Genomic DNA, 26,661 nt, shown 5'->3' on the forward strand with positions numbered 1-26,661 from the left:
TGACTGTGCCGAGATGAATGATAAACTATGATTTATTGACTTGCGAATGAGTGTCAAGCTCATGTTTTCCCTGTTGTCCTTCTATGATGTTACAACTCTTTCACCACCATCTAGTTTTATGCCCAAATCCTAAACTGTGGTTAGTTTTAAATATAGTTTGATGAAAGAAACCAAACTTGTAACACCTCCTTTTGAAGATGACATGTTTTAGTAAACCATTGTTGACTAAATATAGTTTATTCATGTTCACTGAGAACAATGATCGGTGGTTAGTTATAAACAGAAGTGAAAGCTATGCCTAAGGAGAAAAGGGAGTAGAGTTCTGATTGTTCATTTGTCTCCTGATAAACTGATAAACTATAGGTTAAGGTTATGGTTGATGAGTGCAATCTATGACACTAACTGTGATTAGACATTAGAAATTAGTTTTCCTTGCAGACCCCTCATGTTCTACCTGAAACTCACATGGGTCTAGTGGGGACAGCTTTTTCTCTACTTTCCCAGGCACTACTTGAAAACCTATTTGCTTTGAAGGCAACTTGCCAAAGGTCAGAGCCCAGAGGTATCTCTGGTTTGAAGATCAGTAAGGGACTGCTTGATGAGAGTCTCAAAGTTGAATGCTTAGTATTGGGATAGGGATTGATGTAGAAGGATGGTGTATTCTTTATGTAGACGGATGGATGTGACTCAGGAAAGAGCAAAAGAAGAAAGATTGTGGGGCACTTTTTTTTGTTTAATACAAATCTTTATTTATTTATAAAATTTGCTTTCCATGTTTAAATTCATGGCAAAAAGCACAGAGACCAAGGGGCATCTAGAACAAAAAAGCGTCTAGAACAAAAAAAACCCACCCCAAACCATTCTGTCAGTTAATATGCTATGTCCAATATTACAATATCAAACTGTCAGTTATGTACTGTTAATGGAAGAAAATTAATAAAATATTAATTAAATGAACATTCAACCAGCATCTGTGTGGCCATTGTAGTTAGAGATAAACAGCTCTTATTGCTTCAGAGGAATAATTGTCTTCCCACAGTAAGAATTTATATCCTGAATCACAAATATTTCTAAAATGCCCTGGGTGAAGGGTCCCATGTATTGTTTTCCTGAACTATTTAGTAACGGCATCAAAGATACTACAGTAACCATTCACGTTGTTTTATGTGCTTTCCTGACATAAATCTTACTTTGTGTGGTGAAACCAATAAGATACGATGGAGCAAATTGGTAGTCCAGCCACATTGTTGGAAAGAGGGAATTGGCCTTCTTTTTGTTTGTTAAGCATCATGTCCCACATTTATTCCAGGGTAATCCCCCTTCCAGCTTCACTAGTTTTCATTCCATCTGAAGCCAGTCCTGCAGCATCATGCTGTACCCAACTGTACATTGTTCCCGGCACTGCTGGTGGCAAGAGCAATGACTCTTAAGTGTTTCCGCCGTTTTATAGAGGTCATTGTCATAATGGCATTGAGAACATGGTCTCTCAGATGTCTTAGGGCCTCAAAGAAGTGTGTAGTTGTACAAAGATTTCAAGCAACGTCAGCCTGCTAGATCAGTAAGTTGTATTTGTAGTTTCTGGTGTCTGAAAAAAAATGATTGTGGTGTCCAAACCAGTCTGTGCCACAAAAACAAAACAAGTTCTGTCATTTCACAAACCATGTATTCACACAATGGCACTATTTTCGGCATTGTAGGAAGCCAACTTCTTACAATGGGAAGTGAATCTGAATCAGCTGTACTTGAGCGTAACCAATGAACGGACGTGTGGGGGAGATTGGGGAGCATCCACTTGTTTAATTAATTAACTTTATCCTGTAAAATAAATTGCAAATGTTAAAGCTGGGTAGATGGAGTGATGCATATTCTTCGCTAACATCTTCCTTGTTAGTTTGCCTGTACACTCTCTGTGCAGTACAACTGGGCCCAGTTCCTCGCTTCATTTTTTTGGTGCAGTTTTATATTCGCCTAGATTGGGGATTGAAAATAGTAGAACATGAAGAGTGTTGGATGTTTTTTGTCTGAAATTCCAGATTAATTTCCACCAGCAGAGATATTTAAGATTGTGGAGTGTCTGTCACTGAATTTGGTTTGCAGCTTTGAAGTTGGTTTATAACACCCCTTTGCTGGGGCGGGCAACTAGATCAGGCATGTCATGTATCCTAAATAAGTCTTTATAAGATGTCCTTTTGTTGAACAGAGAGTGCAGTCCTCCTAGCTAAAGGGCACTGGTGCTGCTAGAAGTCTTGAGCGCTTTCATTCAGTCAGTTTATAATCAAAGGGGCTCCCAATCTTGCAGTCTGAATCCAGGTGTTGGATAAATGTCTGGTTACATACAGAAGGCAGAATTGGATTAATTACCTTGGAGTCACAATTTCGGCTACTCTTTGTCCTGGTTATTTAGAAATGCAGAAATGGGAAAGGAATCACCAACCCGTTTTCTTTACTCCTGCCGTTTCTTCCTTTAATTCCAAATACTTGGTTTGATGTTATATTACGGAGTTGTTCTGGAACTTGCATTAAAAGCTTTTTGTCTCGTTTACCCTGCCTGCTACAAGCACCGAATGTAAAATGTTGAAATAAGCTGGAGTTTGTATTTTAGAACATGTTCTTGCACAGATTTATCCACGGGTGCTGTTTTCTCCATTCTGTGCATTGTTTATTTTCCCTGCTCAGACAGGGGAAAAAATATTTGAATGCGACCTCCCCCCCCACTCTTTTTTGGAAATAGAAAATTGAAAAGGCTAGTGAACCATGATTCAAGAGGCTGAGAGGGAGCTTCTTTCTTTCCTAGCATTAATTAACTCAAGTTCGTTAGGACGTTGAGTCTGCCGCACAGTTTTCTCTTGTTTGTGCTAAATCAGGTCAGAGAGGGAAAAACTTTTCAGGCAGACGCTTGTGTTAGCTGAGAAGAATGAAGAGGAGAACCAAACTGATATAACTATTACATCAAATTATATTGGTCTGTGGGTTTGATTGTGTGATACGTAAAGGGAGGATGAGAGATGTGCGTGAACAAATATTTCCTTGGCTTTCAAAAACGAATTCTGTCTCACGTCGGAGGGACTTCCAGGAGGTCATGCCTTGCTTTGGGCTGAATTGGGCTGGCACTCTGAACACGAGAAGCTGTGCTGGAAAGGCGCGTGGCATAAAAATCAAAATTTAAAAGTGAAGAGTCTAGCATCGGAGTCTGCTCTCTCTATTTATGGCAACAAAGATAAGGCGCGTAATTGCCCTAACTCATGGCTGAGGCTGTTGTTTGCTTCTAGTGAATTTGTTTTCTTGAAAGCTCTGTTGTGGTTGGGTGTGTGTTTATAAAACTCTACTTTCGGGACTTAAAGCATGGTGCCTGTTGCGAAATCCTGTGTTTCATAACTCCGTATAATAAATGGAAAGGCAAGATTCATCCCCCTCAATTTCTGTACCCCAGATTAGAGTCTCTGGATCCAAGCCAAACCAGACATAAAATCCCACTGACTCATTGTTAGCTAAAGCTTTCTCATTTCAACACTCTAGGGGGGGAAACCAGCAGGGGCAAGCCACGGGCTAATATGTTGTAGGTCTTGCTAGCCCTGTGGAGAGTGGAAATTTATGTGCTATTCATTCACTGGGGAAGTAGTTTGCCAGGGTGCTACTGACTGTTTCTATGACAACCCCAAGAAAGCTTTATGTGTTGCTCCTGTTGCTGGAAAAGAGTGAAAGTGAGAACGGGGAATAACCAAAAAAGAAAGAAAAAAGGCACCAATAAATAAATAAATATACCAGGAGTAGGAAAGTTTTCGCTTGTAAGTAATTAGGCCCACAGTCCCATCCACACCCGATAACAAGGCCTATTAAACTTGGTGGGACTTGCTTTCGAGTAGACATGGCTCAGATTGCACTACAAAACTCACACCAAACTTTGGAAACTAACGCCCTTTCCAAATCTGTGGCAACACACTGTGAACAAGAGAAAGAAGTCTCTTCTCCGAGGTTCTTGAGAACTTCACCCATGTAGCATCACTCACATGCAATGCATCTGGAAAGAATGAAACAAGAAATGTGTATATTTACACTATAAAGGCAAAGAAGTTGTTGCTATGTTGTATTTTTTTTTTTTAGGGGGTGTATTTGCAACCCACAGTAAATTACCGTAGGAAAAAATCATGTCTGTCTGGGGAATTTTCTGTTTCGTTTCACTCTCATATGGCTCACCGCTCTATCTTTTTTGAGCTTACCTTTCATCCACAGCAACTTCCAATATACTATTTACCTTACCATTTACTTTGCTTTTTTTTACATGCAATTCTTTTTCCTATATTGTTTATATCAAAGGTTTCTATTTTTCTTCATCTTGCCTTCCCTTCCCTTTCTCCTTTTCTCCTCTTCTGGCTGGTCTGTTGGTTTTTCTGAGTGTGCAAGAGAGACTTTCCAGAAACACCATTCATTCTATTTCATTTGTGTGGACTAGTAACCTATAATATGGGAAACAATCAATGTTGGTTTCTTTGTTAAGCCCAAACAAAGCTTAGAAACAGCATTGCAAAAGCCAACCGGTTAGTGTTATTTGTTTTAAAAAAGTGATTTGTTACTTGTGAATAGTGAGAAAGATACTTGTTTGAAACAAGGTGGTTTTGTTAAGTTTAAAAATACACAAATGGGTCCAAATGGCCAAAAAAATTTACAACTCGATCACCCCCATAATATTTTGAAATGACAAAGAAATATTGCTTCTTTCCTCTTGCACACATACACACGTTATAAGAAAGCTAGTAATAATGATGTTATTTTTCAAAGCAGCATCGTAGAGTGTTGTCACTCCAAAAAGGAATGGTTTACAAGTAAAATTGTAGTGTTTAATTCGTTGTTTTTAAACTCTGGCCCCAGCAGGGCAATCCTTTCTAGATGCACAAATTACAACATTTAAAACGAAAGGCAGTTGACACAGACCTCATGGAAATGGACAGAGATCACATGGTAATTATATATGACAGAGTAAACTCATTATGAGCAGAATCTTAGAAAGGGACACCGATCTGCTAAAATTCTGTATCTATGTGGTTTTGCAATAGTCTGAATTTGCTTTAAATTTTGCATTCTTAAAAATATCTGTCATGAAAACCCCTAAAATTGTTGTTTCCCCATGCTGGATGCTCAATAGCTACCACTGCAATTATCCACAGCAAGTTTGGATCCTGGGAGATCTCTTATGTTGCTCCAATTGCAAACCTTCTATACTATCATTCTTATTAAATGGCAAGTATTTATTCCTACTTAGCCATGTGCACTCTTTACTTTTATATGAACCTATATTTAAACATTAATTAAATCTGCCCTATATATCTCCTGTGCCTAGTTTAGAATTCGTTTTCTAATTTATCTGTGATAGCATCACATAACAAGAGAGCTGTCATGGGTAAGATGGAAAATGTATCATATACATCACATACAGATCGTATGATTTGCCAGTTTAATGTACTTGCCAACAGTTCAAAAAAAGACTAGTTTTTTAAAAATAAAGTTGTGGCTTTTGTATGGTTGTTGTGTGCCTTTAAGTTGTTTCTGACTTTTGGTGACGCTAAGGCAAAACTGTCCCAGGGTTTTCTTGGTGTGTTTGCTCATCAGAGGGGGTATGCCCTTACTTTCCTCTCCAGCTGAAAGAGTGTGACTTGCCCAATGTGGGGTTTCATGGCTTAGTGGAGATTCAAACCCAGGACTCCAAGTTGTAGTCCAACACTCAAACCACTACACCACACTGGCTCTTTTTTATTGCACATATTAAATTAAATGAAATACAGAACAATAATATACATCACAACAAGTAACTTCAGCAAATGGCCATGCTGTAAGGTTTTGTAAGTTCATATTCATTTTTAATCATTACTTGAGTATCATTGTAATGCAGATGGACATTGTCTAGGCCCAGTACACAAACAATCCCAGTTGTTGCTTAGAGTGGCAACATCATTAGGGAAATTTGTGTGTTTTGGCAGTGGAAGAAGTGTATCCTAAAAATCTGGGGATGAGAGGACACCTCCAGAAATGGCTAGCATGGTAGCACTATACAGTTATTGTCTGTTTGTTGTTGATAATATAGGAAAAATAGTATTTGATCAAATTCTAGCTTTGGACAGTAAATAAGTGCCATTTGACCTCAGACCACGAGGATTTTCATACATACGTTTTGTGCTCTGCTGAATTTCTAATATGAGGCAATTCTAGGAAAGGGATGATGAACCTGCCGATAGAAGAAATGGAATTTGTTTTGCTTTGTCCTTCATTCTGTTTAATCTTCTTCATCATTTAGACTTTGCTGCTCCTCCTACATGTGCCTGTAAAGTTAATGTTAATTAATTATAATGTGCGACAATATCTTTTACATGGTGAGCTTTTCAAAAATTTAAATGTGGTATTTTAGTTTTAGTTTGGTGTTGTTTTTTTAAATGGAAATGTTGTTAGCCGCTCAGACATTTCAAAGGAATTACCGCTCTTTCAAAAGAAGCATCTTGTGCCGGAAAGAGCCTGGGAAGCTGTACGTCAGAGGTTGAAATGAAGTTTAAATTTCAGTGACAGACTTTGAAAATGTTTGGAGGGGAGGTGAGAAGGGCAGGAGTTCATTTTCCCTTTTATCTACTTTATTCTCCTTTCAGGAGCTTGAGCTTACCCCCCCCCCCCTCACTCCTACCCCCCAAAATATAGAAAAATAATCTCCAGGCTTTTGTGTCTGGGTGGAACTTTTCCATCTCAGCTGCCCGCCTGCACACCCACCTTTAATCTGCCTGATGGAGAGGAAGGGGCAGGATCAGGTATTACCTATCACTCCTGTGGACAGATCACCTTTGTCTTCCATCCTCTGAGGGTTTGTCGCTAAGGTCACGGAGAGGTGTGAGGAGGCCTACCTTTTTCCCAAGCAGACAACATATTTATGAACAGGAAGAGGGCTGAGAACCCATATCCTTCTTTTAACCTGGCTCAGGCTAGCTGGTGCCAGATTTGTGAGTCTGGGGATAGGTTGCGGAGAGGGGAAACAGCCACCCTTGCACTGCTCCCCAAAGGAGGGATGGCAGGGGAAGCCTCCACCTTTCTATTTGCAAATGTAAATCCAAGAGCTCTGATTTAGCTGCTTGCTTCGTTGCTGGAAATCTGGCAGCATGGCCTGGAGCTGGCACTGGGCAACGGGGAAAGGCTTGGTGTCTTTCATGCCATCTTCACAGTGTACCCCACCCACCCTTGCTAGAGCGTTTGGCTTGTCAAGGGCTGAGGCCAGACAAGTGTAGTCAAGGTTAGAGGTACTCCGAGGCTGATGGGGATAAAAGGGCAAGGATGTGTATGGCTGTGCCTTCCAGTTGCCTGTCGACTTACGGCAACTCCATGAATTTCACGGGGCTTTCTTAGGCAAGGGATACTTTTGCCAGTTCAAATATGCAGCTTGTTTTTCTTTGGAGAGACTGGAGCCCTGGTTTGCTTGTAAAATTCACCCTCTCTGAAGTAAACCTCTCTTTTGTGTGCTACTGGGAGGTTGCAAGTGCTAATGTGCCCTGTACATGGCCAGGCAAGATTAGAGAAAGCAAGCAAGCTAAGGGAGACTAATAATGCAACTTTGTTCAGCTATTATTCCCTTCACGGCCTTCTCAGATGCCCAAATATTTGGGGATGGCAGTTAGAAAAGTGCAGAGAAAGCATCTCAGGGCTGTAACCCCCCCCCCCCCCCTAGTTTTAGCTTTCTGGGTGCCTTTCTTCCTTTTTCTCTTTTTAAAAACTCCTCAGTTTTAACATTTCCCTTTCCCATTTCCCTTTCTCTTTCCTTTTTGGGGATTATGTGTTGCATTTATCTTTCTCATACTGTTATTCTCCCTCCCCCTTTATGCCTTTATTTTAAATCAATTTATTTTATTTTTCTCCCGGAGTTGAGTTCTTGGATTCCCTTTTGGTTAAAGCATGTGGCATGAGCAATAATAACCAGGCAACAAAAAAGAAGGGAACGTTGAGATGGTAGTTCTTAAAATAGCTGCTCTGTGCTGTGCGACTTTCATAATAGTTAACGTCTTTGCAATACATTTTGTTTTGTCATTTGAAGTTTATAGTAATGAGGGAGTGTTAAGGATTTTGGTAGAAGCGAATAGTCCCAATGTAGGATGTGAGACTAATGATTCCGATCTGCCAGTGTTATTGTTATAAATCGAAACAAATGGCAAATTTCAGGATGAAAATTGTACAAGACTGGGAGAAGGCATAGAGATGCATATTTCTGACCAATAACCCTCAGCTTTGTAAGAAAAAGATACTGACTGTGTCAGGAACTTTTGAGAAACAATACCTTTCTGCATGTGGGGGCAAGATAGACTTGAAATGAGTACTGTTTAGATTGAGAAAAAAAAGTAGGATAGTGAAATCTTAATTCTGCATACACAGAAGAGAGAGCGTTCTAACTGGAAGGAAATATTTCTTTCCTTCCGTTTCATTTTGTACAAATTGTTGAGGGTCTAGAGACAACAGAGAGAGAACGAGACAGAGAGAGAAGATGGAACAGCTGCTTTTTCTGAGGCCTTGTGGGACCGTCTTTGCACACGGGGGGGGGGGGGGGTTAAGAGATAGAAGGGTGGATGCTAGGATATTTATTTGTTTAAAATATTTTGCCAGTCCCCTCCTTGCCAAAATCTGCCGGCCAATAAAAAATTTCATTGCGGCTGGACTTGGCTTCTTCGTGAGATATGAACTTGTCGATTTGGCAAATTGTTTTCAATCTCTTAACTGCACAATCTCTCTCTCTCTCTCTCTCTCTCTCTCTCTCTCTCTCTGTGCCACCCCCTCCCTGGTTCCTTCTCTGCCAACCTCCCCCCCTCCACCTCCCTTTCCCTTTGATGCAGCCATTGGCTGCTCCACAATGTGTCTCCTTGCCAAATAGGTGGATCCTTCTTCCCCCCCTTTCCCTCTCACCCTCTTTTTTTTTTCTGCTGGCATTGGCACAGGCAAATGGTTGGGGACTGAGTATGAAAGGAGAAAGCAAGCAAGCAAGAGAGTTTAAGAGGAAAAAGGGAAAGGAAAAAAAAGGGGGGAAACAACAACAACCAAATCCCCCATACCCCAGCAGTTGGGTTTTGCCAGCAGCCGATCACAGCTGATTCCAGAGCGGAGTCTGTCCCTTTTCCCTAGACCTGCGATCACCCCTGTTCTCAGGCGGAGGGAACCACATCTAAGTTGCATCTTTGCATCTTTGCCAACGCTGAACGAGCTTCTTTTCCCTCCTCTCAGCTCCCCCTCCTGATCAGTTGCTGTTCCCTCCCTGCCTTTTATTCCCCCCTCATTCTTCCATATTATTATTATTATTATTATTATTATTATTATTATTATTACCACCATCACCACCTTCAGTATTATTCTTTTGTTCTTTGGTATTTTTGATCCTATGTTTTCTCTGTGGCACAGGCGGGCTGATGTTGATTTATTTCTCTCCTTTGCTGATCTTTCCATTCCTAACTCGCTTTCTTGAAATTTTCGTCTCTTTTTGGCTCTTCTGCTCTTCTTATTGAATAAGAGTTGGTTAAGGGTTTGCAGTGACGAATGCAGCCAACAATTGATTTCCACCTAATTTAGGAAACATCTTTTCTCTCTTTTGCGCACTGTGCACTTCCTTCTTACTTTTCTCCTTGTTCTCCCCTCCTCCCTCTTCCACCCCACGGCCCCAATATCCTCCTCCCCACTCCACACTCTGCAATTCTGAGCCCAGAATTTCTGAATCGGGGGCTTAGCTTCGCCGGGATGAGCCAGAGCAATGGTAATTATTTCCATTTTTGACTCCCCCCCACCTTGGATCCTTTTAGCAGTAGGAAAATCTTTATTTTATTTCATTTCATTTTATTTTTTAAAATAAAATTAGTTCCCTAAAATGACTTGATTATATGGAAATTGTGCAGGGCATTGTGTTTGGCAAGGCGGACCGTAATTGCTTTTGTCTTTGATCCAACATTGCCAAACAAACTTTATAACTTTTTTTTAAAAAGTCAAATTTTACTTCCATGGTTTTGTACTTATTTTTAAAGAAATGTTCCTGTGCCGATACAGAAATGACATTATTTTCCCAATACCCACCCTCCACTCCTTCATGTCACTGCTTGGCATCTCTCTTTTGATGTGTTTTCTCTCATCTCTTGTTTGTTGCTGATCAAATTAATTTTTCCTGAGATTGCAATTGTTTTTTGGAATCATAAAAATGTCAGTGGTAAGGATGATTTCCTCCTCTCTCCCTTTTTCCTTTATCTAATGAGCTTTTTCTCTTGTTTTGCACCCTTTCTTCCTGTCCTCCTCAGGATGAATTCCACCCCTTCATTGAAGCTCTCCTTCCTCATGTCCGTGCCTTTTCCTACACATGGTTCAACCTGCAAGCTCGGAAACGAAAGTACTTTAAGAAGCATGAGAAGCGGATGTCAAAGGATGAGGAACGCGCTGTGAAGGATGAATTACTGGGTGAAAAGCCTGAGATCAAGCAGAAATGGGCGTCCCGGTTGCTGGCCAAGCTACGCAAGGACATCCGCCCAGAGTTTCGCGAGGACTTCGTCTTGACCATCACGGGCAAGAAAGCCCCGTGTTGCGTCCTCTCCAACCCAGATCAGAAGGGCAAAATCCGCAGGATTGACTGTCTGAGGCAAGCTGACAAGGTTTGGAGGCTGGACCTAGTTATGGTCATCTTGTTCAAAGGGATCCCTCTTGAAAGTACTGACGGGGAGCGGCTGTACAAGTCGCCGCAGTGCTCAAACCCAGGCCTTTGTGTCCAGCCACATCACATTGGAGTCACAATTAAAGAACTGGATCTTTACTTGGCGTATTTTGTTCACACTCCTGGTAGGTCAGACAAATGTTACTGCTCTGCGGTTGTTGTATTTTTTTAATGGTTATTTTGTGTGTGTTTGTGTGTGTTTGTGTGTGTTAAACTTTAAGGGTGGTTGCATTTTACCCAAATTACTTGTTTTCTCTCTGTGTGTTTCTTTCATCCATAATTAACAAATTGCTAATTTCAGAAACATACTAGGGCGACCCCATCCTATTCACTCTTTGGAAAAAGTCACAGTGGGCAAATGGCCTTTCTTGACTTCCTGTTTCTGTCCTGCCTGTGATGGCAGGAACATCCCACGGTGAAGAAAATCCCATTTCCTGCAAGGGAAACAGAATGAGAATATGGAAATGTCACTTTACTAAAGAGAAGAAGATTGGTTTTATTAGGATTTGGAATTAGAGAGCACTCATCTCAAAGTGAGGCTTTTGTTTTCTTTCCCTCTCCTTCCTAATTCCCAATGTTGGCATGATTTAACACATCAGTGTGCCCGTGGTTTGCAAACCACAAACATACAGACGAGCACCCACAGACATTTTTAGGCAGTGCATGGCAGCATTGGACTAATAAAATTTTCAGTGTCTGCCGCCCCATGTAGGAACAAGTTTCTCAAGGGGGAGGGATCATTAAATGAGATGGTTTGGAGCCCTTTTCTTTTGTTTCCATGGTCTCTTATTTTTTCACCCCATCCCAACTGTGTATGTGTATGCGTGCCATTATTTAATTTTGTTTTGTTTTTAGATTTCTTTAGGCTCTTTTTTTTGTTGTTTTCTTTTAAGTTGAAACAGAAAATGCTGGTTAATTTTTAGCCTTTGCCCAGATACACCTAATTTGTTGCAGACTTTGAGATCTGAACAGGCTGGCAGTGGGGTGATTTGTGTGTTTACCTTTTGCTGCACTGAGTTATATTAAAAGGAATCTACCAATTTATGTTCCCCGTCTCCCTTCCATTGTTACTCTCCTATTTGTCCCTTCATTTTCATTATTTTTCCTCTTTTTTGGTTTAAGGAGCCAAAGGCCCCAAAATCCAGCCTCTTTCCTAGCTGCACTTCCTTACTAATTGCACCTTTTCTCTCCTAATTGCAAATCTTTGCTGTGTTAAATCAAATAGGCTACCTTCTTATCACCTCCTATATCCCCACACCGTTTGTATTTTTTAGTTTCAGTCTAATAATATTGTCAGGAGTCTTTTCTCCTTTTCTAGAGTATGCCCACCCAGTGTGTGTACAGCAGCCTCTGGACAATGTCAGGAGGTTCATCTCAGCGCCTGTGGATGGCATTACTGGCACACTCATATCATCTATTCTGCACAGTTCAGGGCACTTCCCGGCTTGGCAAGTAACGAACAGTGTTCCTCTGTACCGCTTCTACTAGTTCTTTTTCTCTCCCCCCCTCCCCGCTGTATAAAAGTAAAGACAAAACTAGACCTCCGTTGCCTTCCCAGACAATTTAGCACATATCCATTTTTAACCCAAAGAAATCCCCTCCTGTCCTTCTGCCTGGCACAGAATCTCATTGCATACAAAAACATGCAAAATTAGAGCACAGGTGCATAAAAATTCTAGTTCATCTTCACTTTGTCAGATATCACCTAAGCGACATTTCTACATACATAGGCACATATAGGTAAAACCAAGTACAGGACCTACCTCTTTGTGTGTTATCTGCATGCTTACTAGATTTTCTTTTTAATCTGACGCTCATAATGTGCCTAAAAAGGCAGCATACCAACTGTGATCAAATGGATTTGTAGTTTGAACTGTTTCACAACAGTAAAATATGGTCTACATCATAATGACTTATCAGTCAAATCCCAGATTAAGCATTCAAATTGCTATGTAAATTTATGGGGTGAGTGAGCAAAATATATATATATATATATATATATATATATATATATATATATATAAAATTACAATAGAAATGTAAATAATGTATAGTTATATAACATAAGTACGGTATATATTTTAGTGATTAATTCAGCTTTTCTTGTTGCTGATAAACAAGGCTACTGAAAAGTTAAAAGTGTTTTTTGGTCCTTGAACATTACATTATATATGTGCTTCCACAGATGCATACTCACATGCACACAGTGGGATCATAAAGGCCATATCTCTCCTGCTCCTCCTAGTTATATATGTTTGTGAAGCTATCTACTTAGACCTAAGCCTTCCTTTAGGCCTAGCAGTACTTTATTTTGAACATGTAAGGATTTAACAACAGGTTTGTTGCCAGATTGAAAAAAATAGCAAGGAAGCAGAGGCCAGCGCAAAGGGTCCACAGATGAGAGAGAAGGGCCAAAGTCACACTAAATATATTTCCTAGATAATTTTTGTTTTGTTCTGTTTTGTCATAATGGAGAGCAAATCACTAGCATTGTGGTGGTAAAGATGCGTCACAAAAGCCAAATTTTCCTATTCCTGTTCAGAAAATAGCATTTCATTTGTAAGGCCTCCTATAATTTCTGCATTTGGAAATGAAAAACAATGAAAACAGTGGCTAGCTGAACTTCAGCAGAGTTATGCCTGATGTGCCATGGGCTTATTTTTTGCAGGCTGAGACTTTGCGTAATAGGCCACAGTCGTGCAATTCTATTCTTATTTTACCAGAAACCCCTTAGATTTCTATGCCAGATTTAGGGGTAAAAGTAACAAAGCGGGTGAAAAAATGTGGTGAGACACAAAATTAAATTTACCCAAAGGTTTCTACAGAACCAGGACAAAAGGGGAAGCTTTTGCCAAAACCAATTGGTTCGCTAGGAGAGGCGGCTTCAACTGAGCTTTGCAGTCTACCCAGGTTTGAAAGTCCATCTTGCATGTGGGCCTTGAAAATAAAGTCCAGATTAAATAAATCCTGAATGGCACTGACCTCACTGGGCTGCTTTGTTTGTCCTCTGTAGGTTCCAGCCAGAACCTTAGAAGAAGACAGAATTGGGAATGTAGTTGCCGTAATCTAAGTAGCTGTTGATTTTAAGCACCGGATTACATGTTATGAGAAAAACAGCATTGCCAACCTTCTTCACAATTTGTTTCATTTTAAAATAGATATGTATATACCTGGTTTTCTGGTGTGTTTTTTTTCTTAAAGAACCAAGCTTGTTGATAAACCAAATGTTGGAATTTTGGAGGCAGGAGGCATGCTGAGAAAAAGCAATGTGTGCATATGTGCTTGTTGCCTCATCTCTAACCTGCCTGTTGATTTTGCCCATTACTTCCCTCCTCAAGTTATTTTTCATTTATTTTCTGCAGCCAGATTCCCAATGTAGACATAAATCCACTGATTGTGGCACATGCACGGGGGTTAAAGTGGGGCTATATATGTGGTATTTCAACAATACTGTTGTTATAGACCGCACTGCTAGACCAGGTTTAAGATTCTACTATTAACCATAACTAAATAACTTGGGGCCAGAAAACCTTCTCCTTTATAGATCTGCTCATCTGCTGTGATCATCATCTGACACTTTATGCCATGTCTGCACATGTCCATCTAATGACAATCAGTACATAGGTCTTGTGTGAGTGTGTGTGTGGTACCCAATCTGTGGCACAGTCTCCCCCAAGAAATAAAAGCACATTCCAATTCTAAGGTAGTTTACGCAAATGTTGACAACTTTTTTTATTCAACCCATTCTTTATAACTCACAGTGCATGTTATGATTTTTAGTTTCTGGCCACTGATTATGCTATATAATTTTTATTTAGTTATGATATATTTTTGTATTGCTATTTTTTTATTGTTGCACAGTGCTTGGATATATTGTACTTGTTGAACAGTACAGAAATGTTTTAAAATACCTTAAAATATTTTTAAACTGGCGTGCTCAGGATGGGGTAAGGGGCTGCTCCTTCTCTTCCTTCCATTGGTTTTCTTCTGTGAGTGATCTGCATGTACATTATTTCGGTAGATGTGGGTGTGGGAAAACGTGTTTGTCAAGATGGCATGAAGTTCATCTCTAAAAGGTGGCAGCATTCTCTATGACTTTAACAACAAGAAAAAAAATTAATAATTGAATAAAATGCCTTTTTGCCTTAACCAGTTTCCAATATAAGCAATACCTTCAGCAGCATTAAGAAATGCAGTGAGGAATTTTTAGAAGAATAATATGTAGATGACAGCCTGACAAAATTGCTAACTGTCATAACTTCATCACTAGTCTTTAGTTTGTCTCATCTCAGCTGTAAAAATAATGCAGGTTTTTAGCTTGTGTGGGGATAGGATAAAAGGCTTTATGTAAATCTCTCTGCATACCCGCCCCTTCCCGGAGGAAATAGCAATAGGAGTGAAGGGCAATTTTAACTGGGGAAAATTGCATGAGGAAGAGATACAACTCTCTCTCATAGTGCTGGGAGACCTGGTGTAGCAGTTCAGTTCTTAAGAAACCATGGGAAATCTTTAGCACAGACCTCCTGCACTGAAGCTAGATTGGCCACTAGAGTGTGTACAGATGATTATTCCGGAAGTGGCAATGGGAGTGAACACTCCCTTCTTTGGCCTGGTCCTGCATTGGTGGTTGGGAAACTGAATGGAGGACTAGGTGAAGACAGAGCATTCCCTGGAGTCAGGTGTGTGGGAGAACCCATGTGTAGTCACTTTCCCGATTCCTAGTTGCAGTTGCACAGCCAGTGGAGTTTATCACGCGGGACGAATCCCGTCCAGAAACTGAATTTAAACAGAAAACAACCCACATTTGCAGGTTGTTTTCCAGACGTTTGGGGTTAACCTGAACATAAAGTTGGAAGAACCTGCATTTGCGGGATGTTTTTCAGATGATGTTGGCGTGAAAGAGAAATAACACAAAAATAACCCCAACACGAAGTCGTCAAAACCAGCTCCTTTTCACTTTTGTTTTTGCATTATTTCTCTTTCACACTAACACATCTGACAAACAACACCTAGATTTTAAAATTCCATTTCTGCACGGGATTTTACCAATTCATCCTCCGTGTGATAAACTCCACTGTGAAATATTGTTCTCTACTAGAACTGAATGAGGTTTGCTTTTGTTTAATTTAATTTAGATTCTAGGGGAAACTTTGCACTACTTTAAAAAAGATTACTTGAAAGTACGTTGGGATGTCCCCCACTCTGCTTACTGAACCAAAACCTATATCACCCTTTAAAACTATCCCCAAAGCATTCCTAAGCACAGAGGTGATTGTGTGGGTGCTCATGGCAGTCAGATCAGTAGATTCTCTTGTCTCTTGCCATAGGGAGCCTTGTTCTGGGGGGAATCAGTTTGATCTGAACCCCACTACTGGGAGCTCTCTCTCTTACACACACACACACACACACAGAGAGAGCTGTGAATAACAGATATACAACTTTGTGAAAAGCTATCTTTTCAGCTTTAACGTTTGTATAACTCAAAGGCAAATAACAGGAATTCTAGATGATCTTTAAAAGCAAACTGTAGTTGAAAGGGTCTTGATAAGTGTTTGTTTCTTTAAAATAAAATAAAATCTGATAATAGCAAAGAACTACCATCCATGATAATGCCATCTTAGAAACATTCCTTATGGTTTACTTCCTGAATGTCCAGGACTGTAAAAGAACCAAGGTATCTGTCATTGGTAGAGTCATGCTTTGCAAACAGGTAGGATTTCTGTATTGTCAGCTTTTCCCAGTAATACTAGCAGTCCTGTATCTTATTGTTTCTGTTGTACTCTGGCCTTAATTTATTCTGTCATATTTATTTTTATATTATGATTTTTCTGTATTGTGAATATAGCAGGTCTTCCCACCAAAAAAAACAACAACAGTAAAAGCTTCTGTCTATTTGCTCTCACATGCATTGAGATTATGAAGTGATTCTTGAGTGCAAAAGAGAATTAACAGCTTGCAGTGCTTAGTATGAAGCGTGAACATCATAACATGTGCTTGTCATTTGCCCTATGGCTTTTGTCCCTTAGACTCTGTTACTTAAAAATTCATTATTTGTTTGGGTCATTTCTGTCGTGCTTTACAAATTCAGTAGAACAATAGGTCTAGTTAATACGTCATGGTTTAGTTACTATGTCATGGTGTAAGAAGTAGTTACATATTGTCTTGTAATGCTGAGACTGTAGAAGTGACACATTCAATTTAGTGTTCCAACATTTGTCAGATTATGAGTCTCCACATTTCCAGTTAACGTAGGACATAAACCGTTGGCTACGCTGCACCAGGTGTGTGGTATCTGCTCTCAGTAATCAGTTTCTTCAAATGGGAAGGGTACTCGAGGCCTTTTATTATTAAAGGGGCTTCATACTGTATTTTAGCTTTTGCAAGTTAGTTCAGCAAGTTTAAGTAGGTAGAACTCCGGCCTTTTTTATGTGTAATTTGGGTTGCCATAGTACAGTATTGCTTTGTTGAGCAAGGTGTAATCTGGGTGCTGTTGGCCAATATTCATGTGTCTTGTGAAAGATGTGAATGTCTCACCTTCCTCACCTTCAATAAGATGGTGTTTTGGATAGTTTTTCCTGAAATGTACAAAAAATAACAATTTCTGAACAGTGATAGGAGTGGCTTTCCTTTTACACTTGTTTGAGCAATGGGCCAGTGCTGAAAAGCCTTACACCATAACTGGAGATTAGAGGAGCCAGACTACTGTTTGGTTTGTGAACAAATTCTGGTCTAACCAATTTTCATCTCGAAGGGAAATATTCTTCAATGGTGGGCATTGTTGATGTACATCTGACTGTACACAAGTGTGATAGGTGCTTGAAGCCATAAGTAGATAGGTGTTTGAAGCAGTAACAGGGTGGTGAATGACAGACTCCTGGATTAAGTTGTGGATGGGATATGGGTTCCTGAGTGAAAGGAGGAATGTAAGTGTTGAAGTAGGTCTGCTGAAGGGTGTGGTGCCTTGGCTTTTTTTTTACCAGCATCAGTAGAGAAAACTCGGGTGAATGTGTTGGGACTCATAATTTCTGACTGTGATGTTGGCTCTCTTCCCAAGCCTGTAAAGGTGCTGACGGACTATCAGTCTTCCTGATCCCTTTTGAAATCATTGGGTAATGTGTTATTTAGAATTAGAGTCAGGAGAACGTATATTCTTAATTTGGTTTTAAAAACATTCACCCATGGTAAGTTATTTGCCAGGAGTTCCTCAGGTGCAAGAAGTCACTTTCCTTTCCTACGGCAGGCAAAAGAAGAAAGATCAGCAAAATTACTTGGGCAGCTTTCCCATCCTTCCTGCTCTGGGCACATTTTTTCTCTCTGCCCCACCTGCTCTCCTGGGTGCCAGTTCCTGAAAATGCTGCAGCTTGTATGCCTCCTCCCAGGGATTTTGTTTTCTACCAGGTTGAGGCTTGTGAACTTCTATCCTGTTGGTTTTGATGGGCACCAGGCACAAGATGTCGCCACTGATGATCTTTATACACCCTGCAGAGAAGATCAGGAAATCTCCTGGCTATTCATGTCTTTATTTTAATTTCTTGCACTGAAGATTGCTCTTTTCAGAGTGGTGGGTCAAGAAAAATATATTTGCCCTCCTAAACACTGTATCAAATGTATGAGACCTGATTGGCTGAATCCAAGGTACTAACAACAGAGGGAAGAAGACACCCACATACACTGTGGATATAATTCCTCTATTTACAGGGAGCACAAAAATTATACTAATTTTAATTTTGTTGGTAAATCCATTTTCCTGCATGACCATCAGTCGGATGGATGGATGGCCGGATGAGTAATCTTTAAAAGTGAATTGTGTCTTAGTGGAAGCTTGCCATTGGTGGAGGAGAAGCTTGGAAGTGCTTTAAATGACATGTGTGAAGTGACCCATTTCATAGAGTCAGCACATCCATCTCCTGACCTTCACACTAAACATACAAGGAATGGTACTCCTCTTTCTCAAGAATAATACTCTCTTCTTCCACATAATTGGTCACCTTAAGGCCCGAACAGACAGGCCAAAATAAAGCTGCTTCAGGTCACTTTGGAAATACACTGTTTAGATGATGTATGCATCCTAAGAGGCCAGAAGCCACGCTAAAGCCATGCTCCAGTCCTAAGGACTGGAGCACAGTTTTGGCACAGCTTCTGGCCTCTTAAAATGTGTGTCATTTAAACAGCATACATCCAAAGTGACTCAAAGCAGCTTTATTTTGGCTTATCTGTTTGGGCCCATTATTTCTTTAACAAAGCTGTTAAGACGGATCTCTTCCGGCAGGCCTTCCCTGAATAGAACAATCGGCTAATGTATTCTCCCCACCCTAAGTATCATTCTACTATTTCTCAGTTGATTGTTGTTATTATCAATATTTTAACAATTGATTTTAAATTGTAATGTGTTTAGTTTTTTTAAGGGGAGGTTAAATATAGAGGTTTATCACACTGGCCCTAAAACGGGCCCAGTGCGTTCTAAACATGCATGCACGCGGGTGCACATGGAACGGGATGGGGCCAAGAACCCCATTTTATCGCACGCTGGAACAGCGCCTTTGCTGCCGGGCATTCCAGTTGCGTTCCTGTTCCGTCCCAGAGGGTGCCATTTCTGGGAACTGTTTCTAAGCATCCCCAGAAATGGCGTCCTCTGGGATGGAACGGGGACACAACTGGAACACCCGACGGCAAAGGTGGCATTCCAGCATGCAATAAAATGGGGTTCTGGGCGTCATCCCGTTCCGTGTGTGTGCGCACACACGTTTAGAACGCACTGGGCCCGTTTTAGGGCCAGTGCGATAAACTTCCAAGTCGATCCAGTGATAGGGAATACAATGGCTTGGATGATCCTCACTTTTAGCGTTCAGAGTTATGTCTTTCCACTTTGTGATCTTGGCCACTTCTTTCATAACTGCACTTCTGAATCCTAGTCTTCTTCTGATATCTTGGCTGCAGTCTCTGTTCTGATCAATATTTGAATTATGAGAACGCTTTGATTATTTCAATTTTCTTTTTGTCTAGGATGAATTATTATAATATATTATAGACTTTCCATGGTCATTATTTTTGTTTTTTTAATGTTCAACATTGATCCAGCTTTGGCATTTTCCTCCTTGAACATCTTCAGTAATTGCTCCAGGTCCTTCTTTGTTTCCGCTAGTAGTATTTTATCGTCTGGGTATCTTAGGTTGTTAATGTTCCTTCCTCCTAACTTCACTCCTCCTGCCTCTGAGTCTAAGCCTGCTCTGTGCATGATATTTTCTGCATATAGGTTGAATAAATATGGTGATTGTATGCAGCCTTGCCTGACCCCTTTGCCAATTGGGAACCATTCTGTTTCTCTGTATTCTGTTCTGACAGCAGAGTACAGGTTACGCATTAGACAATCAGATGTTGTGGCACTCCCATTCCTTTAAATGCAAGCCATAGCTTTTTGTGATCTATCCACTCAAAGGTTTTGCTGTAGTCAATAAAGCCCATGCAGATTTTCATCTGGAATCCCTGGTGCACTCCATTAACTAATGTATGTTTGCAATGTGATCCTTAGTGGGTCAGTATCAGCACTGAGAAACCTAATGTATATGGCATTCAGTGAGTAAATCATATTTCTGATATACGATTTGGTATGAAGCACAATCCACGGTGGATTGGCTTTCTTCTACCTTTCCACTGAATTGTGCTGCAATTTAGGAGTTACTTGAAAGCTACAGCACCAGGCAGGGTCAAATATGAGGGAAGGAGGGGAAAAAATCTGACATCTGGTATGTAAACTGTCAGAGCCTGCCGCCCAGTGAGTTTTCACTTGTTTCTCCACTTAGGTGTCCGATTTGAAAGATCCTTTCACTGGACCCAGCAGTGTCAACACAACGCCACAAAAGCCTTATTTTAGTTCTTGTTTGCTTTCATTTTCCAAGGCAGTGGTAGAGGGGTGGGGTGGCTGACTGTGTGTGAAGTCAGCTCAGCAGAGCCAGTGTAGCAAGAGGAGATGATGGGGCCTCCCATTTAGAAACCTAGTTTTCTCCCTTCCTCCATGGGGTGGAATCGGGTCCTTTCGGGTTGAGGAGGAGGAGGGATGTGGGGTCAGGGAGTTACTGTTTCATCCCTGGCTGCTTCCTCCTTGCCTCTCCAGGCTCATCCAGGGTTGACACACAGGATGATTTACAAACATCATACAGGCTGTATCTCATGGCCTCTGCTTTTTCCTGGTCTCCCGGGCAGGTCAAAGGGAAGAGGAGAATGGTTTTCGGAAAGGGAGCAGTTATTACTGCCTTTGTGGGTTGTGTGGCTTAGGGGTACGAGGATGACAGCAGCTGCTCCACCCCTCTAATGTCTTCCTAGTTTAGAATACATCAATCTGAAATCTGCAATTTGGGGGTTAGGAAGGAAGGGTGGGAACCTAAATGACAGAAACCAAGCTAACAATGCAATTTGTAAAATGAGTTAATTAATTAGATGCTTTACTTAGCTGTCTATTTGTCTTAAAATGGCAATAGGTATCATTTATTTACTTAAGGATCCAGGATAGTTAAGAGTTCCTTCTGAAATATTTAAAACCAGCCCTTTTGAAATCTATGGAAATTGAAGATGAGCATAATACTGGAGTTGCTTAATGTGAGATGAAGCGGTATGTAAATAAATCTGCTATTGCTATTGGAGTTCAACTTGGTATGGACTCTTCTGATTTGAAAGCTAACATAGTGGGTCTCTTATTCAAGAGCTACCATGGTCCCCTAAGACCAAACTGTTTATTTCTGAGGTAGCATTGAATTCCCATGTTGGATAACATTAGATTACATCAGAGAGCCAGAGTGGTGTAGTGGCTTGAGTATCAGACTGGAGAGCAGAGTTTGAATTCTGGCTCAGCCATGTAAGCCCATGGGGTGACTTTGAGCAGGTCACACACTCTCATCCTCAGAGGTTGGCCATGGCAAACTCCTCTGAACAAATCTTGCCAAGAAAACCTCATGATGGCGACATTAGGGTCGCCACAAGTCAGAAATGGCTTGAAGGCATTCAACACACTCACATATTGGATAGGCATAATAATATGGGAGGAAGGGAAAACTAACTGTGATTATTGTGGTGGTACTTAAGTGTGCACAGCCGCCTTCACAAATGCAAATGTTTGTGATGGCATCTGCCAAGGTATGTTGGGAAGACATGATAACATTGGCTATAGTGGCACAAATATCTGCCTGCCTTGTGGTTTTAGATTAGCCAGGATTTAAGACTGACACTACACTATTTTATTTTGTTATTTATTATTTATGATTTCCCTTTCATTGTCATCATTCCATCCCATGGAAGCCTGGGATTTGCTGTTTAAAGAGAGGTATTTAGAATTCTTATCTGGAGAGTTCTAGTATCTCACCAAGCTACACATCTCAAGATTCCATAGGATGCAGCCTTGGGAATTAAAGTGGAATCGTATTGCTGCAGTTATATAGTGTGGAAGGGCCTTAGAACCAAAGTAGATATGACAGTGGCAGGCCTGTTTCTTTTCATATGCCCACTCTATTCACAGATGAAATGGAAGTCAGGGTACCTCTGACTTTAAGAGTCAAAGGGACACACTGAAGAAAGGCACTGAACTTTCCCTCCTCCCATGCCTTACTTACTTCACTTGATCATGGTGCTCCATCTCACTTTTCCCTGTCCTAGTTGACATTGCATCTAGTATACAGAATAATGCCTGGAACAAGTCCAATGTCAGGAGATAAGATGTAGGAGGGAAGTGGGTTCAACATCCCCTATCATCCACATGCACTTGTCCTGTTACAGTAAAACATGTCTGCATCCTCTCCCCCAATTTTTAAGTGACACTGCTGACTCATAACATGGTCAGCTCTCATTAACCTTCTGATCTTCTCTGAGACTTTAGTGAGTTTCCAGTTGCCTTAAAAATAGCATATGGGTTGACCACCATTTTTACAAGCACAAGGTTTCAGGTTCAGTCCCTGGTATTAACAGTTTGAAAGCTCTCAAGTATTAGGGTCAGTTTGACCTTCCAAATGTGTTAAACTACACATCCTGTTGCTCTTCAACCAGATTGCTTAGAGAGCCATAACTAATTAGGGATATATGAAGTCGAAGGCTTTCATGGCCAGCATTCATAGTTTTTTGTGGGATTTTCAAGCTATGTGTCCATGTTCTATAAGAGTTTATTCCTGATGTTTTGCCTGCATCTGTGAAGATGCCAGCCACAGATGCTGGTGAAACGTCAGGAATAAACTCTTCTAGAACATGGCCACAGAGCCCAAAAAACCCACAAAAACCTATAATTAGGGATATATTTGTTTTGTCTAAGAGTTTTGACGTGGAATGAAATAGCTTCATATAAAACAGTAGCAAACCATGAAATTACCAAATATATTTCTTGGTAGATGTTTGACAGTGGTTAGACTAGACAGGAGTACTCTTCTAACATCCTGTGTTGTCTCTTTACACTTCTGCCAAGAGCCAGTGGAGTAGTGTGAGGGGCCTAACTCTGGGACTGATGAATGATTGGGTTTTATTAATAAAACTTGTCTTATATGAGGTGTAATAATGTAATAATAATAATATATGAACTATCCAGGCCAGTTCGCTATGGTTGCAGGATGAATTGTACCGCTTCTGCTTTTCACTGAAGAACTGAGTAAAACCCAGAAATTAGATATAAGTGATGCATTATATTCAAGATCGGCAGGTCAACAGTTCAATGCCCAAGCACTATTGGATGGAGTGAGCTCCCGTCACTAGCCCCAGCTTCTGCCAACCTAGCAGTTTGACAGCACGTTAAAGTGCAAGTAGATAAATAGGTACCACTTTGGTAGGAAGGTAACAGTGTTCTGTGCAGTCATGCTGGCCACATGATCACAGACTCGTCTTTGACAACACTGCTTCTTTGGCTTAGTAATGGAGATGAGAACTGCCCCCAACAGTTGGACATGACTTGACAACCATGTCAAAGAGGAAACTTTTACCTTTACCTTTGAGGCATTGTATAGAAAATCAGCATGGCGTAGTGGTTTGAGCATAGGGCTATGACTCTAGAGACTAAGGTTGAAATTCCCACTCAGCCATTGAAACCCACAGTATGGCCTTGGGCCAGGTATACTCTTTCAGCCTCAGAGGAAGGCAAAAGCAAACCCATTCTGAACAAACTTTGCCAAGAAAACACAGTGATAGATTTGCCTTAGGGTCGCCATAAGTCAGAAATCACTTGGGCACACCACAACAAATGCATTGTATCCCTTCATGTTGATATGACCATACAAAGGAGTTTATTGGTCTTAATGCTTGCACATACAACTAGTTTTCAACCAATTTCAAGATTGGTTACCAATCTACCGGAAAAGTAGGCTGTTTATACATTCCCTTAATTCCCAAGAAAATCTTGATGGAGAGAGCCATAGCAGGCCTGCCTGTATTGTGATGGAGACATATCCATGATTGAAACTGAGGTATTTGTAAATGTTCTGTGCATTGATAATTTCCCAGAAAATGTTTCTTGTCCAGAATATATTGTCTATACACAAACAAGGCCTATAAACCTTTTACTTGAGCTCAAAGGGGAAGAAAACTCTTGTCTCCATATCAATTTCTTACTTTGTTTCGCTTTTCAATAGTTAGTTGTGATTAAGATCTAGAATGAAATTTTTACTATAAATCAGTGTTCTTATTGTGTACCTTTTATGGCAACCCTAAGGTGACCCTATCATGGGGTTTTCTGGGGCTGAGAGTGTGCGACTTGCCCCAGGTCGCCCAATGGGTTTCCATGACCAAACAGGGGATCAAACCCTTGTCTCCAAAGTTGTAGTCCAATACACTACATGCTGGCTAAACAACAACAACAGCAACAATATATTCATATTTATTTATAGCCATCTTTTCCCCAGCCCTGGGACTCAAGGTGCATTACAAATACAAATACATTACAGATACATCTAAAATTCTAAATGGTCATATCATACAAAAGTTAAAATATAATGAAACTAATAATCATTAGGAGTAGAAGTAATTTAAACACAAACCTATTTAAAAAGAAACAAAACAAAGGCAGGCAATACAGCACACTACTAAGACTCTTTCCCTATAAATAATCAATTTTCAAAGGCCTACTGAAAGAATGACAAGTGTGCTTGCTTATGGCAGGATAGAAAGGAGGGTGCCAGATGAACCTTTCCAAGGGCTGTAACACATGAGGCTTGTGAAAGGTGAAAGATAGTAGAATCTGTGGGTATACCTTACCACACAATGCTGCCTCTGCCCATTAGCTGGTTTACAATCCATCCATTGCCGGAGCACTCCTTCTCATTGATGGGCAAAACCCATCAATGGCTCCCAATCCCTCTGCTTTTCCACTGTTGACACACCTGTGGTAAGTTCCTCCTGAAGCAGTTCCAATATGCCAGCAGTCTCAGGAAGCATGATTCTGTTCCTCTCCCCGCTTCTCTTTTCTCCTTGTTTTTACCCAACAAGCCACCACCACTCCCAATTTCTTTTCTTTTGTTTGCCTATTTTTTCAGCGAGCCCTTGGTATCCACTGGGGTTTGGTTACAGGACTCTCTGTGGATATCAAAATCGGTGGATGCTCAAGTCCCATTAAATACAATGGCATAGTACAATGGCATCCCTTATATAAAATGGCAAAATCAGTGTTTGCATTCAGGAATTTATGTATTTTTAAAATATTTTCAAGCTATAGATGGTTGATCCATGGACAAACCATCCATACAGGGCCAACTGTATGTAATGGACTGCAACAATCATGCAATTGGACTAAAAATATAAATAAATGCAATCCAAAAGGTATGCTGGAAAATGATTAGAGCAGGGAGGCTGGGCTACAAAGACTGCCATGTGTAAGGCAGAGGCTAGGACAGAAGCAATACCATGACAATGTGAAGTTGGAAGGCTTTCATGACTGACATCCATAGTTTTTTTGTGGGTTTTTCGGACTATGTGGCCATGTTCTATAAGAGTTTATTCCTGACGTTTCGCCAGCATCTGTGGCTGCTATCTTCATCTCTGAAGATGCCAGCCACAGATGCTGGTGAAATGTCAGGTATGTGAACATGGCCTCATACCCTGAAAAAACCACAAAAAAGTACCATGACAATTTAGAAGAGCTGAGCAATAATGATTTTTTCCAACCCAGTATATTTGCATTTCCTAGACTAATATGATTGTGGCACTTTGTGAACCTGGTGTGATAAAGGCCTAAGTAGGAAGTTCCAGAGGCTAGGAACAGCCATTGAGAAGGCTTGTTCCAGTGTTTCTATCAGGTATAGCTGGGGGGTGATGGGAAGGAGAGCAGTGAGAGACCTCTACTCACAAAGAGACCTCTACTGCTTCCGTGAAAGAGCGAGCCGAGCACACATCTCCTGGTTTGGCAGGGATGGCTTCCTCGCGAGGAAACCTCCACTGCCGCAGCCTCTGCTGCCCCCAGCAGCCCCTCTGCACTGGGTGACACCAGGGGTGGGGACACTATTGATGGAAAGAATAGTCTCCACTGAAGACCTCAGAACATGGGCAATCTTTCCTAGGAGAATAAGGTACAGAGCTTTATAGGTCCTAACTATATACAGATTGTTCTGGGTCTCCCAAAATGAAAATAACTGATCTATACTTTTGACTTCCAGGTTAAAAGTTGTATGTGGTTGCTACACAAAAGCGAAAATTGTCTGCTGCAGTATGTCTTGTAGCTTTAAAAATATGCATCCAAAGACACCACTGATGTGTCAGAATAGGAGTGGTCTTCTGTTTCAGTGCAGTCAGAAGATGTGATAGAGCAGCAAACCATAGTGGATAGGATACCACTTTTTATTTTAAACTTGAAATAAAGTCATTTAGGTGGAAGAATTATGTGAAATTTATTCTTTTCCCTATCCATATCAAGGTCCATTGAACTGTAGCAGACTATTGAGATTTGGTATTTGGGTGGATAGATTAAGCAGGCGGCTCAATTTAAAAACTATCTTTTTGATCCATGTACAGTATAC

General features: G+C 40.7%; 1 protein-coding gene across 11 annotated transcripts in view; it reads left to right on the plus strand.

Annotated features, from left to right (window-relative positions):
* The window catches only part of NFIX (nuclear factor I X), a 318,328-nt gene that overhangs the window by 117,093 nt on the left and 174,574 nt on the right, over window positions 1-26,661 (plus strand). For 10 of the 11 annotated variants that reach the window (XM_089487378.1, XM_089487376.1, XM_089487388.1 and 7 more), the window contains one exon: window positions 10,287-10,818. In XM_089487378.1, coding sequence (XP_089343504.1) covers window positions 10,287-10,818 — 532 coding nt within the window. Of the gene's footprint in view, window positions 1-8,964; window positions 9,755-10,286; window positions 10,819-26,661 lie in introns of those variants that run through there. The other variant, XM_089487396.1, reaches the window with a different exon arrangement.

The sequence above is a fragment of the Sceloporus occidentalis genome, unplaced genomic scaffold (assembly GCF_023333645.1).
Source record: "Sceloporus occidentalis isolate IW3139 unplaced genomic scaffold, rSceOcc1.0.p SCAF_1, whole genome shotgun sequence".
NCBI classification, from domain to species: Eukaryota; Metazoa; Chordata; class Lepidosauria; order Squamata; family Phrynosomatidae; genus Sceloporus; species Sceloporus occidentalis.